The sequence below is a fragment of the Tachysurus vachellii genome, chromosome 22, assembly GCF_030014155.1.
Source record: "Tachysurus vachellii isolate PV-2020 chromosome 22, HZAU_Pvac_v1, whole genome shotgun sequence".
In the NCBI taxonomy this organism is placed as follows: Eukaryota; Metazoa; Chordata; class Actinopteri; order Siluriformes; family Bagridae; genus Tachysurus; species Tachysurus vachellii.
In genome coordinates, this window is record NC_083481.1 from 12,114,734 (window position 1) to 12,137,443 (window position 22,710).

Sequence of the window (22,710 nt, forward strand, 5' to 3'; positions counted from 1 at the left end):
CAATAAGTCGACTAATGCTAGGCTTTATCTGGATGTTTGCATGATCTGACCGCTTGTTATTCCTTTATCCCAGGCATGGTGGAGATGATCCCGAATGCCGAGACCTTGAGGAAGATCCAAGTAGAGCACGGGGTCACCGGCTCCTTCAAGGACCGCCCGCTGGCTGACTGGCTACAAAAACACAACCCCACAGAGGACGAGTATGAGAAAGTGAGGAGCCTCGAATACTTTAGCGTTTATAGCATTCAGCATTTGTGACTTCTGATGGCAAATGGTGGCACAAGATATAAATTAAGGAGGTTTCATAGAAATGGGCTTGAATCCTTTTTTTTTTTATGTAAATATTATTTCTGTCTGTATTTGTTTTTCTGACTATGTTGTCCTCTTTCCACACACAGTTATGGACAGTGTAAAATAATTTCAGTTAAATCTATTAAAGTATTAGCTTAATGACGCTGCGTCATTATTTTTTCTGCAGGCAGTAGAGAACTTCATCTACTCCTGCGCAGGCTGCTGTGTGGCCACCTACATCCTGGGCATCTGCGACCGCCACAATGACAACATCATGCTGAAGAGCAGTGGGCACATGTTCCACATTGATTTTGGCAAATTCCTGGGTCACGCGCAGATGTTTGGCAACATCAAACGGTGAGACCAGGAACAAGGAAGGGAACCAATTTACAGAAAAACCATATTCACAGCCATCAATAGGAATTTACTTTTCCCTCTGAGATGAAAAAATGCTGTGTGATGTGATGTGGTGTGTTTTCATGCTTTCCCTTTCCCTTTGTCTTGGTCAGGGACCGGGCTCCTTTCGTTTTTACGTCAGACATGGCTTACGTGATTAACGGAGGTGACAAGCCTTCGAGTCGCTTTCATGACTTTGTGGACTTATGTTGTGAGGCGTACAACCTCATAAGGAAACACGCACATCTGTTCCTCAACCTGCTCGGCTTGGTGAGCTGAAAATCAAATAATCTGCGTTTAGCTCAGTTTTTGACCCTAATATTCTTTACATAACGTTGTTTGCATTTTTGTAGTGTTCAGGCTTAACAACTTAAGCGTTTGTATTACCTACATTATTAAATCTGTTTGTTTGTGTTGTGTGTGTACAGATGCTGTCCTGTGGCATTCCTGAGCTATCAGATCTAGAGGATTTAAAGTATGTTTATGATGCACTGAGACCACACGAGTCTGAGGCTGATGCCACCATGTACTTCACCAGGTTAGAAGATATTTTGTCGTTTCTAACATACTTCCAGAGGGTCAGAATCCCTCTCAATTAATGTATTAATCCAGCTCATGATCAGTGACTACCTATGTTCTTAATTCAAATGATTAAATTAAAAAAGAATAGAAAGTCTGTTATTCCATTAGGGGGCAAAATAGAGCAATAAAGGTAGCTACTGACATGGAATTCTACTTTAGGAAGAAAAAAATGTAGTGTGGTAGTCTGATTGTCTGGTTAACGAATTAGTCTGTTCACGTGTCTGCTAGGTGATTATATATATGTTCAGTCTGTTATTGCAATCGGAGCGCACCTTTCAGATCAATACGATTAAATAAACAGATTTAAGAAGCGTTCTTGAGGTATGATGTTGATGCGTTTGGGTCTTGTCCACTTGATACTGGGATAAGTGTGATGTAGCCAGTTCTAAAACTCCTGAGTCAGACAGTCTTTATAATATCATACTATACGCCTGTATAACTACATTATATTTTATCTATGACTTTGTCATCGTCCCTGTGTTGTTCAGTTGTATACGGAATCGTATGCATAATAGTTGTTTGCTAATGTCTTAGAACGGATACAACCAATTAAAAAGATCAGACATGAGGTTCTGCGGCAGCTTAGTGGTTAGCATGTTTGCCTCGAAAACAAGAACAAGCGTTAGACAAAAGAAAGCTTTTTCTCAAAAAATATGGATTTAGGTGTCTTCCAGAATGACTCACCAAGGAAGATCCTGGAGTTTTTATTGAGTAAGTGAAGGGCCTCATATAGCTGCTCTTGTTGGTACAACTGAAATTCTTTATGTACCTTAATCCTGCAAACAAACAAACTAGAAGGTTTGTCTCACACCACTGGGGAGGTCAATTCCCACCTCTACCTGTGTGTGGAGTTGGCATGTTCTCCCCATGCTTCAGGGGTTTCCTCTGGGTACTGGCTTCCTCCCTCTGTCCAAACACCCCTAAGGCTGATTGGCATCTCTAAATTGTTTGTAGTGTGTGAGTGTGTGTTATTGTGCTCTACAATGTGTCGGCACCACAAGTCCTCCTGGGAACGACTCCAGGTTCTCTGCAACCCTGTAGGATATAAGCACTAAAGAAAATGGATGAATGGATATCAAACTTACTAGAATTACTGGCTAGATTAACTACATTATGGGAGATTAACTTCCTTGTACTTGTAAAAACATTTTGATGTTCAGACCAGAGATGTTATTAGGAGGGATTATTTTGGTCAAGATCTAACTACCCTCTGAAGTGGGATGGAAAGGCATCTGTTCTGTGTGTTATCTTCATAATATGAATGTAACTGGTTAGGAATCATGACTCTTTTGCCTACTGCTCTTGCTATGAAGAGAAAATAAAACTCTGGCATGGAGACATGAAGTGTAAGCATATGAAGTCTTAATATTTTTATTTTGCAACACCAGTTTGATATTCAGCATCATATTTTATCTTCATATCATGCAGCCTTAAGCTACATTGACACATACTCTGATTTTATTTCTGCACTTGATGTACTGTAAGGTCACGGATCACATGCATTTCCTCACTGGTAGTCTCTGTACTGTGTCCACTTCATATTTGCATAAAGTTCAAAGTTCCTCATCCACAAAGATCGATGTTGTTCATGTTGCCAGAAATTGTCAGCTCTCATTTAAAATAAATGATCACTGCTTGCTTTGTTGCTGCGTGCGGGCATGTTGCATAACGCTGAAAGCTCCACTAATAACGAGTATAAGATTGTCATGCATGCAATACTGCTTTCATACCGTGACAGCCTGTTATTAACTCTGTGAAATGCTATGCAAATATGCAGTCTATCCAGGCAGCAGCTTCTAGAATGAGCCCAAAGGCTGTAATCCACACTAAAACTGTGGAAACACAGTGAAAATTGTAGTATATCATATAATGTGTTCTGGTTCTAGGTTACACTTGAAGTCAAAATGTACTTCCTTGAATCTAGTGAACACTTTTCCTCATCTTGCCAGGTTGATCGAGTCCAGTCTGGGCAGCGTGGCCACAAAACTCAACTTCTTCATCCACAACCTTGCCCAGATGAAGTTCGCCTCGTCCGAGGAGCGTCCCGTTCTGTCCTTTGCGCCGCGTGTCTACACGCTGAAAAGCGACGGCCTCATTCGCAGCCTGTTCGTGTGCCGCCACATCAAAACCTACAGCCCCAACAAGGGTTATGTACGTCCCTCATGAACCGCACACACACTCACAGTGCTACTTTTTTAGTAAATAATACCTTTTCATAATATGAGATCCCTCACTCTGGTTTAGACATATGTGGTGAAAGTGGAGCGTGAGAGCCAGCAGGGGGCGACATTGGTTCAGAGGAGTTTTGAAGAGTTCCATGAGCTACACAGCAAACTACGCCTCATCTTCCCTTCATCCAAGCTACCCAGGTACACTAATTCTCTCAACAGACTCATGTAACAACAACTTCTAGCTTTAACCTCAGCTTCACCACAAATACCTCTGATCAAAACATGACAAGTGGCAGTTTCTTTCTTTTGCTCATTGTATTTTGACGGTGTATGAACACTAATTAAAAAGAAGTCTTTACTCAGCAGCAGTATTAGATGTATAGCGTCTTTACTACTAGAAGACACAGTAGCGTTACTATCAAGCATCTACATGCGTATACTCAGTAAAGGTTCCAGTCTAGTTCCGAACCAGTGGTTCCAGTAGCATGTCTTTTGGTACTTGCTGTAGATTGGTGTCAGGGGGAACGAGTGATACCGTAGATGCAGATCGGTGCAGGACATGTATTGGTTTCCTGGAAACCTAATAAACCAGGCTACAATTTTAACGAGCTAATTAGTATTGTGTGCATTAATACAAAATATTATTGGAAAATATTTCATTATTAAATGTTATGAAGTTGTGACTTTACGCAGCTGTAGTCAGTAATAAACACGTCTGATGATAAAGCAGGTCTTTTTTTGTGCTGTTGTCTATGAGCTGTGGTGTTTTTGTACTGCACATAAACAAATCGTTTCGTTTTCATTTAACTAGCGCGTGAAGGTGAGCTATGTTTTGGTTTCACATTCACTATACAGTGTACTAGAAGATCTGTTTTTGAAAAGATCACCTAGCATTCACACATTCTAATGAATTAGTCTAACCAGTCTGTGAAGAGACGCACCCTACAGCATAATGTGGTGAAATGTCTGAACCTTTTAAACAAGCCATATCAAGTGTTTGTTTAGTGTTAGTCAGTAGGGAGGTTAGTAGATTACAAGCTTTTGTAGTAGGATTTTTCTTTGGGTCAGTTGAGTTTATTTGTATAGCACTTTTAACAATTGACATTGTCTAAAAGCAGCTTTACAGAACTTTAGAAACATAATAAAAATGTAAGGGGTAAATAAAAATTTAATAAAAATGTAAAGATTCAAATTCTCTAACGTCTATCACAAACGAGCAAGCCTGAGGCGACGGTGGTGAGGGAAAAACTCCCTGAGAGGATGAGAGGAACCAGCCTCAGAAGGGAACCTCATCCTCATTTGGGCAGGAAATAATGTCAAAGTACAGAAGAAAACCTGCTACATCAGTGAGCTGAGCAAAAACTCATCTGTATATTTATTTTCCAACAAGTTACTGAAATTGATCAAATCCAACAACAACAATCATTTCAATCAATCGTTTTGTGCCTAGACAAAGGAACGGTGGTATTTTGAGCACTTCCTACTTGTCATACTGTAATTATCGTCCCTGTCCCACTTCCTGCTGTCTATTAATATGACCTAGGATTAGAAGTCCAGTTACTGTTTGTTCTGCTTTTTTAATCCTGTTTGATTGTCAGAACATATAAAGAAACAAACTCTATGACTAGTCCTCTGTGTGTGTAATCGTTAATGGTTTAGCAGTGTTCCTGGCACTAGTACTACCTCTTTTACTGTTATACACAAACTTGTGTTAAAATAGCTCTGTCCGTCTCTTACTTCAGCTTCCCCAGCCGTTTTGTGATTGGACGTTCTCGCGGAGAAGCCATGGCTGACCGGAGGAAAGACGAGCTGAACGCATACGTGTGGCATCTGATCCACTCGGCTGCCGAGGTTGCTCAGGTAATTTCCACCTGTTATTCCTGTTATTCCCAGCACATACAGTACTGCATTTCTCGGAAGGTCAGGGAAGACAGTAATGAAACACAGGCTTGTTTTTGCCCACATGCAGTCACACACAACAGTTTATATTATGCTGCTTTTCGTGTTTAAACCTGGTCGAATATAGCGTCCACCTTTCCCCAAACCTAGCCTTAAAATAATAAGCGAACACATCTATAAATTTAGGATCAGATTCATCCCTCATGCTCATGCACCAGGGATTCCTCACTTGGCTGTTATAAAGCTCAGAAATGATCTGCGTGCTTGTGTGCAGTTTGACAGCGTCATTTCCTGGAAATCAGCCACAGTATTCTAAGAAAGTTAAAAAAAAAAAAAGACTTGTGCTTTAGATAGACAGTTTTTGTGCCCCACCTAGTGAGCAGCCGAGCCGAACAGATCACACTTCCGACGCTGCATCTTCTTTAGGGAGCGTCTAAAAAAAAAAAAGTACAGCGTTAGACTTCACATGTAAATTTATTTAGGACACACGTTTGACATCCCACAGTGTGTTTGGTTGGACTGTTGATTCTTAGTTTCTGTCTTCCGTTTTGCAGTGTGACCTGGTCTACACCTTCTTCCACCCGTTACAGAGAGATGAGCGGCCAGTAGGAACAGCTGTAAACACACTGGGTAACAAACCATCAGGTGACTGTTCTCCCATGCACACACTGTTTCTTTTTAGAAGCGATGGTTGAGAAATGATGGTGATTCATTTAGCATGTGGGCGTGACATACATTAGGGTTAATGTGCATCCACCGTCATCATGTGACTCAGTCCACAAATGACTCAGACTAGTGTTATACTCAGCTAAGAGACCAACGTCCAGAACAACTCTGACGGCGTGGTAGAGCCTTATCAGTAAATTGCAACAAGCTTAAAATCAAGCAGAAGGAATTTGTAGCAATGCAGAGTGAGTCGTCACAGGTCTATAAAGAACTTTGGCTCCTTATTCTCCAGAAATTCAATAAAGCTTGTTAAACATTAATGGGGACAGCAAACTGGTCAGCGGTGAACACTATTCACACACATGGCTGGCTCCATGACTCTTAAGATTTAATTAGTGTGAGCTCTGTAAATCTCTTCTTTCCTCATTTAAAAACATTACTAATTAGTTATCAAGTCTTAGCGGCAGATGAAGATTATTCAGCGTAAATAATAAATCAACATGTGCTTTTCTCCTGCAGGAATTCATACAGTGCTATGTAATACATTAATAAAATTCCACAAAACAGGTTTTGTAGACACTTGTGTGCACACACACCCACACTCACTGATAAACACATTCTCCTGCCATTACAGATGGTTCTTGGACTCCTGTGCCTGGTAAAGTGGCTGGTGAAGTAAAACTGTCCATTTCCTACAAGAGCGACAAGCTTTTCATTATGGTGATGCACATACGAGGCCTGGTGAGTCTTTTTCCCAAGCGTTGTGTGTTTGGTGGTGTGTTTTGTTGGTGTGTTTGTTATATTATGCTTTAAGAGAAGAAATGTAACAAAGCAATTCTATATTTTTCAAAAGCAGCCCTTGCAGGACGGCACTGATCCAGATCCATACGTCAAACTGTACCTGCTCCCTGATCCCCAGAAAACAAGCAAGAGGAAGACGAAGGCAGCTCGCCGCACCTGCAACCCTACATATAACGAAATGGTAAACAGTTCACAAGAAAAAAACGTCACATGAGAAACACTTTATGCTTCCTTTAAAATAAAATGTGCATTTGAAGCATCTCTGATTAAAATTAAAAAAAAGGTTCCAAACTATATATATATATATATATATATATATATATATATATATATATATATATATATATATATATATATATATATATATATATATATTACAAGGACAACATTGTTGGTACTCTTCCATTAAAGTAAGATAACCCCACAGTGGTCACTGAAATAACTTAAAACTGAAAATAGAAATAAATAAAATGTACTGAAAATTAACTAATGAAAATCAGACATTGCTTTTCAATTTTGCAGAACAGAAGCATTTATAAAAAATAAATAAATAAACTAATACAATTGGCCTGAACAAAAGAGAGGGTTTTTTGTTTGTTTGTTTGTTTTTCTTAACCCTCATTTTCCCCCAATTATGCCATTTCTCCTCCATCACATGATAGCTGACATCGAGTGTTGAGGCTCGTGCTTTCTCTGAGACACTGCTGGTCATGTTGCGTCACATTACAGCTACCGAAAGCAGTAACTTCCCTCACGTACACACTTTAGTGTTGCTCTGGTTGATGACTGAGAGAGTAATGCCTCATTATTGTACACATAAGTAATTCCTTATTCACAGTCTTACACATGTGGATGCCGACTTCTCAGCTGCAGGTTTTCAGTCGAGTTCTGGAGAATCAGAAAAAACATTATTTTGACAGTCATTAGGGTTTGGAAGCATCTGTTTATGGCCAAGTCTTAACCTCCTGTTAGAGAAAGACACTTTTGGTGTAAAATACCTGAAACTGTGATGATAATTACTAAAAACGGATGACATTTTGTTTGCCATACTTTTAAAGGGTGCCAGTACTTATGAAGCTGAATGTATAATGTAGTCAGATTGTTAAAGCATGATGTCTGATGGTTGCTTGTGTTTTCTCACCCTGTAGTTGGTGTATGATAAGATACCACGTGGAGACCTGAGCCAGAGGTCAATCCATCTTCGAGTGCTAGGCGACGGGGCATTCTGGGAAAACACACTGCTGGGCGAAGCCTTCATTCCCTTAAAGAATCTAACACCAGGACAGCACTGGGTGGACTGGCACCAGCTGAGCACAGGCAGCTCCGATGGCAGCCGCTGACAGAAACACACAGTTGCAGAGACGGACACTGCTCGCTGCATTCTGATCATTGGGTCTGATTCGGCGTATCTCTGTAAAGGGAAGCGACTCCTGATACCCAATGAGGAGTATGAAGGAGTGTCTCTCGTTGCATTGGGGTCTGAGTAGAAGGATGTATTTTCCCCACACTGGGGGTGTTTGTAGCTGATACTCCTGCCCTGGAGACGTGTAGACTCTGTGATGGATAGCCGTCACTACATGTGCTAGTTGTGTCAGGGTTCTTTTTCACCCTCTACACAGACCGTTTCTTGAGATAAAGGCCCATGTCCAGAAGGCTCTGAAAACATTGTCCATTGTACAACCTCGCAGTTTCCTGTTGAGAGAGAAAGTGAAATGTTAACTTATTTCATTTTAAGATGTTCTTTTATTTTGGCTCGATTTGGAGCTAGCCTTTGTTATGATGTTTGTGTCTCTGTGATGTAGATTATTGCAGATTTTACCTAGTAAGTTAAAAAAAAAGGGGATATAGGGAATAAAATTTTAAAATGATTTAACTTCTCATTGTTGGTGGCAGGGATCTAGCATATCTTGAAAAACTAAAACACTTGAGATTCTGTGGCATTGCAAATGTGTATGTAGTCAGGAAAAAGTCTAATTCAGCCCATTTGTCCAACCTCTATAGCTGAATAACAGACTTTTGTTTATTGGTCTTTTCTTTTCTTTTCTCTTTTTTAACAAGCACCAGGCTTTGAATAGATCCAGAATATAACCCTATATAGAGAGCTTTCTGTAAAAAATCTAGTGGGATTCATGTAGGTTGGTGCAGATAGTTTACACTTCAGAACACTGTATCACAAACAATCGAGTGACTAACATGCCTTCTCATGTATAAGCAAGAAAGCGGTTTAAAATGGATCTTTGTTAATGAACACTGTTAATGAACCTAAGGGAGATATAGGATACATGCCATGGGTGATGTGTACAACGATCCAGGTTGATATTCAACAAAAAGAAAATTACATTCTTTATTTGTGCAATGATTTTCCACCATGTACAGTGATATAAAACATGCTGGATTTCCAGAATGGGTGAATTCTAGACCTTGTTTTTTGTTTCTCGTGTATCTATAAACCAATTAAACCCTTAGCTTTCAATATGCACTACATTGTTTTAATCACATTGGCACTTTATAGACCACGAATGTGTGCTTTGACCTTGATATACTTCCAATATATCACCTGGCCCGATAGCACACAAGCCAATACAGAGCTTATTTACAGGTGCTCTTAACAGCTTGCCTTGAAATGAAGTGTGAAGGTTGAAACATGACGACAGGAGCCCAAGCAGGCGCTTTAAGTTGTTTGTTTTTTTTTTTTTTTTAAGGTTTAATTTTTTTTTACTTAATTTCCTTCGATGTATTAACTCAAGCTTGCACCAGTCTCTCCAGTGAGAATGTGTAGTTGAATGATTTATGTGCATGCTGTGAAATTTGCTACTGGATAAATGTTGCACTTTTGGTCTTGTTTTCTATTAAGTATTTTATGCTTACGTTTTTTGGGATCAGTCCGTTTCAGGAAATATTTTATTTATTTGAAGAAAGGGAAGCAAAGATAAACCTGAACACATTAGTATTGTTCAAATTCATTCCTTATTCTGTTGAAATTGTTGGCAAGTCATCTGTTGTTTGGAAGTAAATCTAAGTTTTAAGCTTTAAAATCTGTTTTGTGTTGTTTTTCTTTCCAGCAATGGATGCATGCAAATGATAGGCTGAACCTTTGGCAAAGGTTGTCTTCTTTGTTAATCTTGTAAAACCTTTATATATACTTTCCCTTTCTGTTTCTTTCCCTTGCTTTGGAACACAAGCTTGATTTGTCCATTGTGATAGTTAACCACTGTCCTAAATAACCACTGTCCAGTCCACCCCGAGACACCAGCTGTCTTGCTCATGCTGTCGTGTCTAATTTAATGTTGAAAACTTATTTTTGAACTAGCAAAATTGTCCTGAGTGTTAGTATTATTATTGGTGAGTTGCTCTGTGTGCCCTTGGAAGAGAGACTGTTGGGAGATTCAGACTTGCTATGATCATGCAGGACTCCAGCAAACCCAAATAAGTTCACTTATATGACCACAGGCCATTTGTGCAAGAGAAAATAGGAAAGAATGTATGTTTAAAATGAAATGGTGTAGTGTTGTACATTATTAAAAAATATTATTTGTATGTGCTTTATGGTTTTGTCATGCTGTTTTGATTTCCTGTTATAGCTGTTTCTTTTAGACTATGATTATATATATATATATATATATATATATATATATATATATATATATATATATATATATATATAATTTGCACTAAGTAATAAAATGAACTTCAATTGAAAATGAAAAAAAAAGACTTGTGGATTCTCGTCTGTTTGTAATGCTAACAGTGCAGTTCGGTATGTGCAGCAGTAACTGATGTGTGTCAAAGATGATCAGGTTTCATTTATACAAATGCAGTGTCCTCGTTTAGCCTGTCTAATCTTTAACACGGGATATTTTCTCTAATTAGCCAATCACATGACGGTGGTGAGAAACATGCATACATGAAACATGACCATATACAGGTCAAGAGCATCAGTTGGCTTGTTTTTTCCTGCCAGATGGACTGGTTCAAGTTATTTAGTATAGTATAGTGTTATTCATGTCTGTACTTTTGAGAGTCACAAACAGCTGGAACCAAATTCCTTGTGTGTGTCAACACACTTGGCCAATAAATCTGAATCTGATTCTGATTCTAATTTAGAAACTGCCGACCTCACATAGATGTCTTCAGAGCATACACAGAATCATGTGACCAAAAACTCCACAGTAAGCAGCGGTTCTGTGGGTGGAAATGCCTTGTTGTTGAGAGGTTAGAGGAAAATTGTTGGCCTGGATCTAGCGGACAGGAAGTAACTCATTGACCACTCCTTAAAACCATTGTGAGCTCTCGTGCTACAGAGATCACATTTTCCCCCCATTCTAATGTTTGATGTGAACATTAAGTTAAGCTGTTGTCCTGTCTGTGTGTGATTTCATGCACTGCAAAGTCTTTCACCCCATAGTTGTGGCTTGTTCCCAGCTTTCTTAACATCCCGCCGTGTTCAGAGTTATATCAAGCATGTGTGTTTTCACCTGTCATGCTCACTGTGTAAGCAGTGTTTGTTGCTGCATTGATTATAGTCATTAATGTTAACTCTGCCTTGGGAGGAGTAATGATGAATGACAAAGCTGTAATTATCCAAACAAAAGGCTTATTTCTGTAAGATACTGTTCTCAAGAGGTTAGAATTTAAGGGAATCTGAAATAGTTATTACATTAATTATAATGTTACAAACAACATAATGACAGCATTAACAAAAAGTTGTACAGTAGACTGTTCACTGTTTCAGGCAGAATATAATAGAATATAAGATTTTTTTAAATGCTTCCCAAAAAGAGGAAAACATATTTCTATATTTATAGTGTCTGAATTAAAAGTAAATTTTTAGCATACTAAGGCTAATAGAAAATGTGATATTTTGACAGAGATATATAGCAATTATGATGGGAGTCTCAACACATTGTAAGTTTTCTGACACTGGATGTTTCACAGCATTAAATGTCCAAGTGGCCTTGGTGAATTTGAACGGGCACAATGCACATTCGCACAAACACGATCGTGCACCCATTCGCACGCTATGGACAGTTTAGAGATACCAGTCAGACTACAATGTGTGTCTTTGAACTGGTGAGGAAACCAGTTGAAATTGGGCAAAACCCAACTCACACAGGGCGGCGGTGAGACCTGAAGCCGTAACCCCTGAGGTGCAAGCAAGCATGACCCCCACCACAATACCAACATACATGTATGGTTGTGATGGCAACCAGGTGTCCGTCCACACCATGTGGCCTTAGTGTGTCTGTGATGTTTTGTCCTTTTTTTTTTTTTTAAATAAAATATAGCCATACGTGCACGTTAAATACTGCGCTTGTGCTAGAAAATGGAAATGGAAGATTCAAAAAACACTTATTTGTGTGGTGATCAGGTGTCCATAAACCTTTGGCTACTGAATTTCTTCGACGGTCCCTAACTCTGCCTTCATTAGAACGGAGTTTATTGACGGTCCCTTAACCTTTCTGATGAAATCTCCCGTTTGCATCGAGCTTTTCTCTGCTAGTCTTGAAAACGAGGAACAGGAGAATCCACCGCTGAATCTATTCGCGAATAACAGCTGTTTCAACGAGCATCAAATTGTTTGTTTTTTTTTCGTATTTCCGGACATTTGTTGTGTTCCCTTTCGCACGAGACGTTTCATCGATTTAAAAAAAAAAACGTTTGTTAAATCGCTCACGCGCTAAACTCGATACGGACGAGGATCTACATTAGCGACCAGCTAACAGCTAACTAGCTTCAGTTTTCGACTCCTAAACCAAAATGGCTTGTATATCGACGTACGAATTGGGAAATGTGGAAAATGTCAGCTCGATCTTGATCATCCCGTCGTCTTCTGTTGTCTCTCCTGTTCTGTGTAAGTGTGCGAGTGTAACGAATCCTCAACGTACAGCTGCTGTGAATTTGAACATGGCGAGTGCCGGGAACAATATGGACGCCGACTGCCTTCAATGCTGGGTCGCATGGAGAGCTAACCGGCAACTTGCCCTCGCCGTTTAAACACTATGGACACTTTGAGGATTTGACGATATTAAACACGGACAGTATTCTGAACTGCGACACTTTGTCGTCGACTTTGTTAGTTCTTCAGTAGCTAATATTTAGCAGCAGGTGAAGTCATAAGGTTTATCACTCGTTTGCTTGCTAACGCTAATATTGTACAACTGGCGCTACAACTTACTCCAACTACAGGTATTTTAGTCAACTTGCTAGTTAACGTCTAAAGTCTTAACGTATTCGTTTCAGTTAACAAGTCAACATTAAACCAGGCTTGTCGATATTAAACTAGGCTCGTCAAAAGGGAAGGGAAAACTTTACTAGTTCACTAGCTAAGCACTTAGCTGTGAGATTAGCTGTTGTTGTCCCAGACTTTCTGGGATTTTCATCATTTTTATTTAATATTTTGAAAGAATTAATATATTGCAATGTATAGAAGTATGAGCTCAGAGGAACACTTCTCTAAGAAGGGTTCATTGGCCACCTCTCCTAGTGTTGAGGTGGGGAGCGTTAGCTGGGCTAGCTCCTGGATTAGCATGCTGTCAGCACTGTCCAAGCCTGCATGGTCGCTTCTTCAGAAATATCTGCCTGGAAAATCGCAGACTTGGTCCAGCGAGGCAGGAAAATCCAGCATTGACTTTGGACATAAGCTAATAACAGGACTTGATAACCTTATGCCTCCTGACCAGAGTTCTACTCACCTGCGCGTAGCATATGTTCACTGTCAACATGAAAACGGCAGGTTTTTCACCTCCGGCGATGTAGAAACTCTGAGCTGGTTGACTGCAGACTCTCTGACAGAACTGGGGATTCAGGACGCCGTGAATATGGATTTTAAGGCTCCACAAACACCCCCAGTGGAATACAGGTACCTCGCATCAACAAGGAAGTTTCTCAGTAGGTTTCTGGAAGCAAGAGAAGAAAAGCAGACTGAGGTCATGCAGCCCAAGCTGAGTGTTTCATATCTAAGTCCAAGCACAAGTGCCACTAACAGCTGGTGGTGGCAGGGACTTTGGAGGTCGGAAGACCCTCAGAACGCTCTCAAAACGCAGCCTGTTTTGTGCCAGACTAAAACCTCTGATGGTGCTGAAACAAAGTCCCTGCATTGTGGAAAACACCACAGTAGTGGTCATTGTGAGCTGGGTTGCCAGAGGTCAGCTGTTGCAGTCGATAAGCTGGAAGAACCATTGAAACACAGCAACCAGGCTGAATGGGCATGCAGTGAATGTGCTGGACTTTCACGCCTCAAAGAGTCAGCTGACCCTACAAGCCTTTACGCAGCCAGGCTGGAACTTCTCCCCAGCTCGGTCTACCTTCCATCAGCTCATGAACCCAGTGTTGTAGAGCATCAGGTTGGTTCCAGAGCTGCTGCCGCCTGCAGTGAGGTGGCAGTTCTGACCCCGGACCAGGACAATGGCTACTCTAGTTTGGAGGAAGAAAGTGCCAGTGCAAGGCAGTGTAAAATGAACGGCGTATATGAACTGTTGGACGTGGATGGTTCTGCTGCTTCTCAGGCTGGCGATCCTGGGCATGGAGGAGAGGAGGACAAATCTGCAGGGAATACTCGTTGTGAGAGGGTTGAGAACGAAGAGGAAGATAAGGAGGAGGAAAAAGAGCAGAACACAGAGCCTGCGATTGTACATGAGGCTTTGCCAGTTCAATCCACCACTTGCTGTCAGAACAAGGCGATCTCTTTCATCATGGGCAGCCCATGTAGTGACGAGTCGGATGTGGAAGACAACAGTGTTCGGGACAGTGACGACGATGATGGCTTTGACAGCGACGTCTTGGACAGCAGTTCTGACTCGGAGGACCTAGAGGATAGTGATGATGAGGATGAGGAGGATTCAGAATCTGATGAATTGGATTCTGAGAGTGAGAGATTGTTGAATTCATTGTTCCAAACTAAGGACCCCTATAACCCACGCAACTTCACAGCCTCTATCCGGACATCCCAGAAACTCTGTGAATCTGCCTCAAGTTCGTGCCCCATGGGATCCCCAGTAGAGCCTGATTTCCTTTTGTGTTCCACCTCATCATCCCCTCCTTCACCTCTGGAAGAAACCCAGAAGGACGAGGAGTCCAGTGAAGAAGCCTGTTCTTCGATGGACGAAGCTGAAAGCCTGAGGCTTTGGAACTCGTTCAGCTGCTCATCAGATCCCTACAGTCCTCTGAACTTTCAGGCGGCAATCAGGACTCAGCAGCCAGCCAGACAGCGTTGTAAGAAAGAGACATCTGTTGAGCCTCTGGTCTATAGGAAAGAGGAGGCAGAGGAGAGGATGGACAGTGGATTCTCAGAGGCAGCTATTGTCCAGGGCCTTGGAAGTGCCGGAGTTGTCAGGCTGAAAAAGGTTAGTGTGATGTATAAAATTTCAAACAATTACTTTCCAGGCCAAGACATTTACATATTTCCTTTGTATTGTTTTTCATGGTCAAGGTTTGAGGTTCTTCTCTTATGATTACGTATTTTGAAGAGTATGATGGGTAAATTGGGTATGTTTGATCTAATACTGGGGGGGGGCATGGTGGCTTAGTGGTTAGCACGTTCACCTCACACCTCCAGGGTTGGGGGTTCGATTCCCATCTCCGCCTTGTGTGTGTGGAGTTTGCATGTTCTCCCCGTGCCTCGGGGGTTTCCTCCGGGTACTCCGGTTTCCTCCCCCAGTCCAAAGACATGCATGGTAGGTTGATTGGCATCTCTGGAAAATTGTCCGTAGTGTGTGTGTGTGATTGAATGAGAGCGTGTGTGCCCTGCGATGGGTTGGCACTCCGTCCAGGGTGTATCCTGCCTTGATGCCCAATGACGCCTGAGGCACAGGCTCCCCGTGACCCGAGGTAGTTCAGAAAATGCGTGAGAGTGAGTGAGTGATCTAATACTGGCATACAAAGTAGATATGCATGGATGTCGAGACATTGCTGCTGTGAGTGCATGTTTTCATTCCAGTTAAAGAGAAGCCACACCTGACTACTGAAAGCCAAGCCCAACAGATTAGACCTGGTGAAATCAGGTGTGGCTCCTGCATGATCGGAATGAAAACCAGAACAACATCAACCCTGACATGTCTTTTGGAAGACTAGGAAGTTTGTGCGCTATATTACTTTTTACAACAGCTTAACTAGGCTAGACAAAGAAAAAAACGTGTGTGTAAACTTAAATTTCCCTTAACACTGCATGGCTCTTAATCATGGAAGTCTTTTTTCAGCTGAACATGTGGTTGTAGTACTGAACATTGTATTGGATAAAAGGGCATCATATATAAAACTGCATTAGAACACGGACATACAGAGAGAATTCAATCTGCTCTTAGCTCTGTGGCAGTTTAGCGTAAGTAGTCACAGTCTGGATTTAGATCATCACTATTAAGGCTCAGCTGTGAAATGATGTAAACCAGCGCAAGCAGACCATTATCTTTTTTTTAAATCTTTTTTCCCCCACCTTCTGATGCAACACTTCCATTTTCCTCTCTCCAGGGACTCACGAGCGACGAGTACTCTGCCCATTACTCATTATCACTCTGGCCCATTTTCAATCTCTGACTCCATGTTACTCCCAAACATTAGCTGTAACTGTAGACCACTAATGCAGGGACGGCAACAGACCATCCCTCCCATTCATCTCCACCTCTTCTCCTTTTGATTTAATATCAGGTCATAGTAGAGGAATATATAATGTTACTTAGCAACAGTGATCCGAGGCTGGGTGAGAGAGATGTCAGAGCCCTGTGATTTCTGTAAAGAGAAGTGGAGCTACAAATTCCTTGGTTGCCAGATTTTTTTTTTTTTTTTTTTTTTTTTTAAATGAACATGCAATCAATACTTTGGGATTTAACGTATCCCATACTAAAAGGCGTATGTCTGCATACATGGATACGTGCGCTCACTGGCCACTTTATTAGGAACACCTGACCTTTGTGCAATCAGAACTAATCATGTAGCAGCAGTGCAATGCAAAGAAATCATTCAGACACAAGCCAAGAGCTTCAGGTAATGTTCACGTCAAACATCAGAAAGAAGAAAAGTTACGAGCTCTGTGACTTTAATCGTGACATGGTTGTTGGTTCCGTATGGGCTAATTGCTGCTGATCATCTCTGATTGGTGCAAGGGTTTACAGCAGTCTCTAGAGTTTTCACAGGATGGTGCAATAAATCCAAAACATCCAGTTTGCGTCAGTTTTCTGAGCAGAAACACCTTGTTGATATGAACATCTCCGCATGTACGAGCCATCAAACATCCAATTGGAACAGCAGCACAGCACGTCTGGTTCCATTCGTGTCGAGCAAAAACAGGAATCTGAGGCTGATGTTCAAGGACGATCACATTCTGAGGTCGGATGTGAACATTAACTGATTTTGATCTGTTTGATGTTATGCATGTGCTGTTACATAGATTGTCTTATTAGATAACTGTATGAGTGTGCAGACGTTCCTTATGAAGCAGACGGTTAGAGAATGTTTTGTGTTGTATATTTAGTTGTATATTAATAAATATAACGATGGCATATTCAGTTAAGTGCTGAGGGGAACAGGTGTCCATGTCTGTTTATGCTGTAATGAAACTTTCCTTCTATTAGTGCTGCAAGTGGTTCGAGTGATGTAATATAGAGAAATAATGAACAAAAATATTAAACCCATGGCAGGAGAGTGTAGGCTCAACGTTTGTGCCTGTAGCCCTGATGTAACACCGCCGTAATCGTTGTACTTTGTGTAAAGCATAACTGCAAAAATGTTGGCTTTAGTGAGAGAAACAGACTTCTGAAGATTATGGGGTGGTTTGATTTAGCAGCACGGCATGAAGTTTTTTTTTTTTTTCAACAATCTCAGACTTAATTTCTTAAAAAAACTAAATAAAATCAACACAAAATTGAAAATGACCTCAAATGCAAAACGTGTAAAATTAGTTCACTGACAAAGGGTGAAACCTGGTAAGTGAACAAGCTTTAAGTTAATAAAATGTTTTTATTTTAAGAGAAAAAAAAAAAGGTACAGCAGGATTACAGGCTGAAATATCAAGCTTAAGCCTGAAATATTTGACAGGAGGCAGAGCTTAAAAAAGGCAGAATGGTTTTAAACAAAAAAAAATATATGTATTTTTATTTCTTTATTTTTTTTTGGAGTGAATGAGAACTGTGTTTAACCTCTGCCATTCCATCTGTCTGATGTTTACAGCTGTTCATTTGTTAAGCAAATGGTTTTACCCAGCAAATGGATGTCAGCATTTTCCTACAGACCTTTTATGGAGCTTTTTTTTAGGTTAACAATGTCCGTCAAACCAGTTAATTAGTTTTGTGCTTGTAGAATCGCACAAGTTTTAAGCCATCCAGTCGCTTTGTGTTTCTGTGCAGGTGACCTTCATAGAGGAGGTGGAGGAGTTCTACGCCAGCAGCGACGAGGAGCGGAGCAGCCCGTGGGAAGAATACGCCCGTGACCGCTGTCGCTTTCAGCGTCGCGTTCAGGAGGTGGAGGAGAGCATCAGCTACTGCCTGACTCCCAGCTTCCGCCTTAACATCTTTCAAAGACGCTATTCTAGTACCTGATTTAACATTTTGTTTGTTGGTTGTTTGCTTTTGCTTTTTTTTTAAATAGTTATTTTTAATTGCGCAAGATAAATTCTATACATATCGGGTCTAATTCAGGGTGAAGAGGAGCAGAAATGAAAATGGAAGGCATAAAGACTCCCGTGTTGCAGTTTCATCCATGTGTTCGGGTTTAACACTTCACTGAGTCATACAGTAAAGAACCACTATTCTGTTCTGAGGAGAGCTTCATTAAGCAATGCAGCTTCTCGAACACCACAAGCAACAAAGTGAAGAATGAAGTTTGTTGAACGATGTCTGGGGGGACGGGTCACAGTTTTGATGAAAATGAAAGCTTTGAAACGCTTTTAAAATATTTTCATCTGTAGGTATTGTTTAAGAGCCACTAATGCACTAACTCTGAATTGCTTCATGAACTGTCTTAACTTCATCTGTATTAGTGCATCAGTATTGAACTCTTACCCTTTATAGTGTTAGAATAACCTGTTGCCTTCGTGTCCTTCCAGGATTTTAGCTCAGCTGTGTTTAGATGGGGTGGGTATGTGGTTTTTTGTCCCTGTTGTAAAATGTTTTGGCATACGCTTTTCATGCTAATACCATCTTGGTTTTCCATGAGTTGTGTCCTACAACTGAAATTTGGAGTATTTCATAATTAACGCTACACAACTTGGCATGCGTCTTTTTGTGCAAAGAAAGTTTGTTTATTCAAATTCTTTTTCCCTTTCTGGTAGAAATACGACTCCAGACATGCCAAGTGTCTTCTCAGAGTAAGGGACATTTAATAACCCTGGGTCAAATGTCCCAGCCTTTCTAAATGCAGCTGTAAAACCTGTTCACTAATGAACCTGCAAGCCAAAGATAGCACTTGAGTTCTGTACAGCTCACATAGTGGAAGCTCACTAGTACACAAGAGTAATGTGGACAAGGAACCCAAACAAACACTGTATTTGTCGAGTTCAGCAGTATCTGTTCCTGAGTCTGAGGACGGCCAGGTCTTCTTTCACGCTCCGGATTTGCACGGTCCTGTATAAGCGTACAGCCCCAGCATTCATTACCTTCTAAAACCCGCTTGACTTTCTAGTGCTTGAGAATCACTGTGGTGTGTATCGTGTCTTAACCGAGAGGTCGTGTGTCTGTAGTCTCAACTGTGGCAGCTGTGACCCAAGTGGCTGGATTTTATGTGTATGACTTAAAAGAAAATGCAGGGAGCTAAATGCATGATTTATTGAAATGATATGCTTGATGTCAAAGCATAGGGTTAATCTGTATAATTAACATGTTTTTACATGTTTTATTTTTCTAAAACAAGTTAGGTTACTATAGTTATTCAGCATTTATTCTGGTCTTTTGTCTTAATCAGTTTAACATACAAATAAAACTATTATTTAAATTGACCTGTGTGTCCAGTGCTTACAGAAACTTCACTGGGAATTTGGATAGCAGGGTTTTTTTTTTTTTTTTTTTACAGAGATTTGTTTATACTTTAGCGTCATAGATTAGTTTACAATTTACTTTTGCTATTTTACCTGGAATCATATTTACTGCATATCAGCAAATTCGAGCTGTTATACACAACTAATCACAATAATTGTCACAGTCATGCCACCTAGTGGACACTATATGTAACTGCAGCCATTAAATCTATTTTGTACTAAATGTTGTTACCCGTGTTTTTCACTAGGAGGCACATTTTGTTTACATTTTATAAATTTATAACTGATTCCATCGATTCTGTTATAACATTTAATGTGTATATAAATTGCAGTAAAATGTACATGTTATGAGCTCATATGAAGCCTATGTCATAGAACCATTTCTGATAGAAATGCAGTACTAAAAAAAGATGAACACATTATTACCATCAACAAATCCTCCGCAAATAATTTATAAACAAAGAATGAATTTCTTCTTTACATTTTAATCAATTTCTGCATTAAATTAATCCGAGTATAAATTTGAAGAACATTTAGTAATAATGACGCACTTAGGAATTAAATAAAGTCCCAGTTTGAAGATGTTTGTGGTTAAACAGTACACACAAATAAGAATTTTGATAATATATTAGTCATATTGTTTAGTATGTTTCAGATATAAACATAAATTTAGTTATAAACCGTCGGGATGACGCAGCTCACTTCCGCATTCTTAGATCACGAGACCAAATCCTGTTATGGCCAATGAGAATCCGTTTCAGGCGAGGTGACGTACATGTGTCCCCGCCCACCAGTGGAGTCCAACAGCCAATCACAATAGCCATATCTTTTTTAAATTGTATTTGAATTATTATATTTTTTATTGAATATATATATATATATATATATATATATATATATATATATATATATATATATATTCAATAAAAAATATAATAATTCAAATACAATTTATATATATATATATATATTTTTTTTTCTAAGATGCATTATTATTGACACCTGAAACCATAATTGCATAATTGAAAAACATAATCAGCAGAGGTGGGAGTAAGTCACACATGTGCAAGTCACAAGTAAGTCTCAAGTCATTAATGTCAAGTCAAAGTCAAGTCGAATCTTTTTTTAATATTTGTCAAGCAAGTCTCAAGTCTCAAATTTGCGACTTAAGTCTGACTCGAGTCAAGTCGAGTCCCCCATCTCTGATAATCAGTAATCCTGCATATGTATCTTGTCTTGTGTATTATAGTGTTATTTATGTTTGTATTTTTGAGAGTCACAAGCAGCTTGAACTTTGCACATTCCTTGTGTGTGTCAACAAACTTGGCCAATAAACCTGATTCTGATTCTGATTCTTATAAGCCACGGCTCCATGTGTTCATTTAAAAGAACCGGACAAGGAGTCGATTCATTCGCGAACGACACATCACTGGCGATGGCTTGATCCTGTGACGTCACTGTCGGGGTTCTGCTCAGCAAAAAGGCTAAAGCAGTTTAATAACTTTAGTTAATGTGGTCAGTTACATATATTTAATATGCCACAGCGCCCAAAATGTATCTGTCCGCACCGCTGTCTCTATGGAACCGGGCAGGAATCAAGCGCGTCTCCCGTGGAGTTCTAAGTCGAGCCTGACACTTATCAGCCAATCAAAGATAAATAGGCTACACAATAGCCAATCATAAAATAGCACTATTGTATCTTGGTAAGATTTAACGCAACAACCAATGAAAAAAAGCAAATCCTGGAATTGTTCAGCATCGTCCTCGTTCACCCACAGAGAAAACCACGAGCTGAGCAGCACAGAGTAAGTCATGATCTCCTATTTTAATGTTACAACAAATTCACAGCTTGTTTGACACAAACAATGACATTTTGACTGCTGTTAGAGACGTTTCCCAGATAATCAGCATCAGTTTTTCATGAGTGTCTGTAACTTAGCCAACAGTTTTACAGCCTGTTCACTGACAACACCTGCTCAGAACAAGTACATAGTCTAGTGCCAGTGGTTCTCAAACTGGGGCCCTGAGATGGTGCCAGGGGGCCCCGGCTTTATGACATTTTATAAAATAATGAGTTCATCATAAATTCTGTGTAATTAAATCTCAGAAAAATAAGGCTACTAACCAACAGCACTACAGTGTATAATTTAATATGTTTTGTTACATTCAAATATTAAGTTTTGGAATGTTTTATGTCATAAATTTTTTTAGGGGGCAAGTAGGGATGCACTGTATACAAGGGGGGCCACGTCATATTTTCGTTATCACACGATGACTGACATTTTATGACTGGTTTTAGTGCTTCCACATTCTAATGCTGATGCCCAGAGGGTATTTACTGATGGTCGGTTTTAGGACTGGGCGGTATGACGGTATGTTCCGTTTCCGCGGATACGTTTCGTGCATACCGTGAAATTGAAATTAGTGGGCGTGGTTAACCTCACGTGTAGCACGCCTGAATTTGAGAACGATTGAGAAGCGGCACATAAGCGTAGATAAGAAGAAAAACATGGAGAAAGACATGCATGTTGATAAAGAAATCCCACAAACCAATCCAGAGCAGGAGGAGGAACTTGTTGTGAAACGAGGTGCGACATCAGTGGTGTGGACGTGGTTCGGGGTTACAAAGGCTGACAAAGAGCAGACAAATGTGGAGCGGAGCGCATCAGGTGTTCCGTCAACATAATTTGAACCAAAAGTTGAGAGTCTCATTCACTACTAATGCTAAATAAAAGAAAAATGAATGAAATAAGACGAGAAAGCCTATTCTTTATTTTTAAAGTGTTAAAGTGGTATTTAATATATTAAGCACGTTCCTTTTGTTGATTTACCTGAAAAATTATTATTCCGTGATATATACCGCTACCGTGAAATAATTTGGTCATTCCGCCCACCCCAAGTCGGTTTGAACAAAACCTCAACACGAAACATCTTGTCTCTGGACGG

General features: G+C 40.1%; 2 protein-coding genes across 4 annotated transcripts in view; both read left to right on the top strand.

The window, feature by feature from the left end:
• Positions 1–10,352, top strand: part of pik3c2b (phosphatidylinositol-4-phosphate 3-kinase, catalytic subunit type 2 beta) — a 52,228-nt gene extending 41,876 nt beyond the window's left edge. For 2 of the 3 annotated variants that reach the window (XM_060858176.1, XM_060858177.1), the window contains exons 23-33: positions 74–210; positions 479–648; positions 801–957; positions 1,116–1,225; positions 3,219–3,420; positions 3,514–3,638; positions 5,183–5,300; positions 5,894–5,984; positions 6,640–6,746; positions 6,859–6,987; positions 7,955–10,352. In XM_060858176.1, coding sequence (XP_060714159.1) covers positions 74–210; positions 479–648; positions 801–957; positions 1,116–1,225; positions 3,219–3,420; positions 3,514–3,638; positions 5,183–5,300; positions 5,894–5,984; positions 6,640–6,746; positions 6,859–6,987; positions 7,955–8,146 — 1,538 coding nt within the window. In that variant the 3' untranslated portion in view covers positions 8,147–10,352. The remainder of the gene's footprint in view (positions 1–73; positions 211–478; positions 649–800; positions 958–1,115; positions 1,226–3,218; positions 3,421–3,513; positions 3,639–5,182; positions 5,301–5,893; positions 5,985–6,639; positions 6,747–6,858; positions 6,988–7,954) is intronic. The other variant, XM_060858178.1, reaches the window with a different exon arrangement.
• A 1,907-nt stretch (positions 10,353–12,259) lies between these two features.
• On the top strand, positions 12,260–19,725 carry LOC132837781 (uncharacterized). Its single transcript, XM_060857639.1, has 2 exons — positions 12,260–15,148; positions 18,140–19,725. The coding sequence occupies exons 1-2, from the start codon at positions 13,226–13,228 to the stop codon at positions 18,329–18,331; spliced, it is 2,115 nt and encodes a 704-aa protein (XP_060713622.1). The 5' UTR covers positions 12,260–13,225; the 3' UTR covers positions 18,332–19,725.
• The last annotated feature ends 2,985 nt before the right edge of the window (positions 19,726–22,710 follow it).

Bases quoted from the DNA above. Each gene is read 5' to 3' on its own strand.
- LOC132837781 (XM_060857639.1), top strand. From the start codon at position 13,226: ATGTATAGAAGTATGAGCTCAGAGGAACACTTCTCTAAGAAGGGTTCA. The intron at 15,149-18,139 runs GTTAGTGTGATG...GTTTCTGTGCAG, and splicing joins GAGTTGTCAGGCTGAAAAAG to GTGACCTTCATAGAGGAGGT.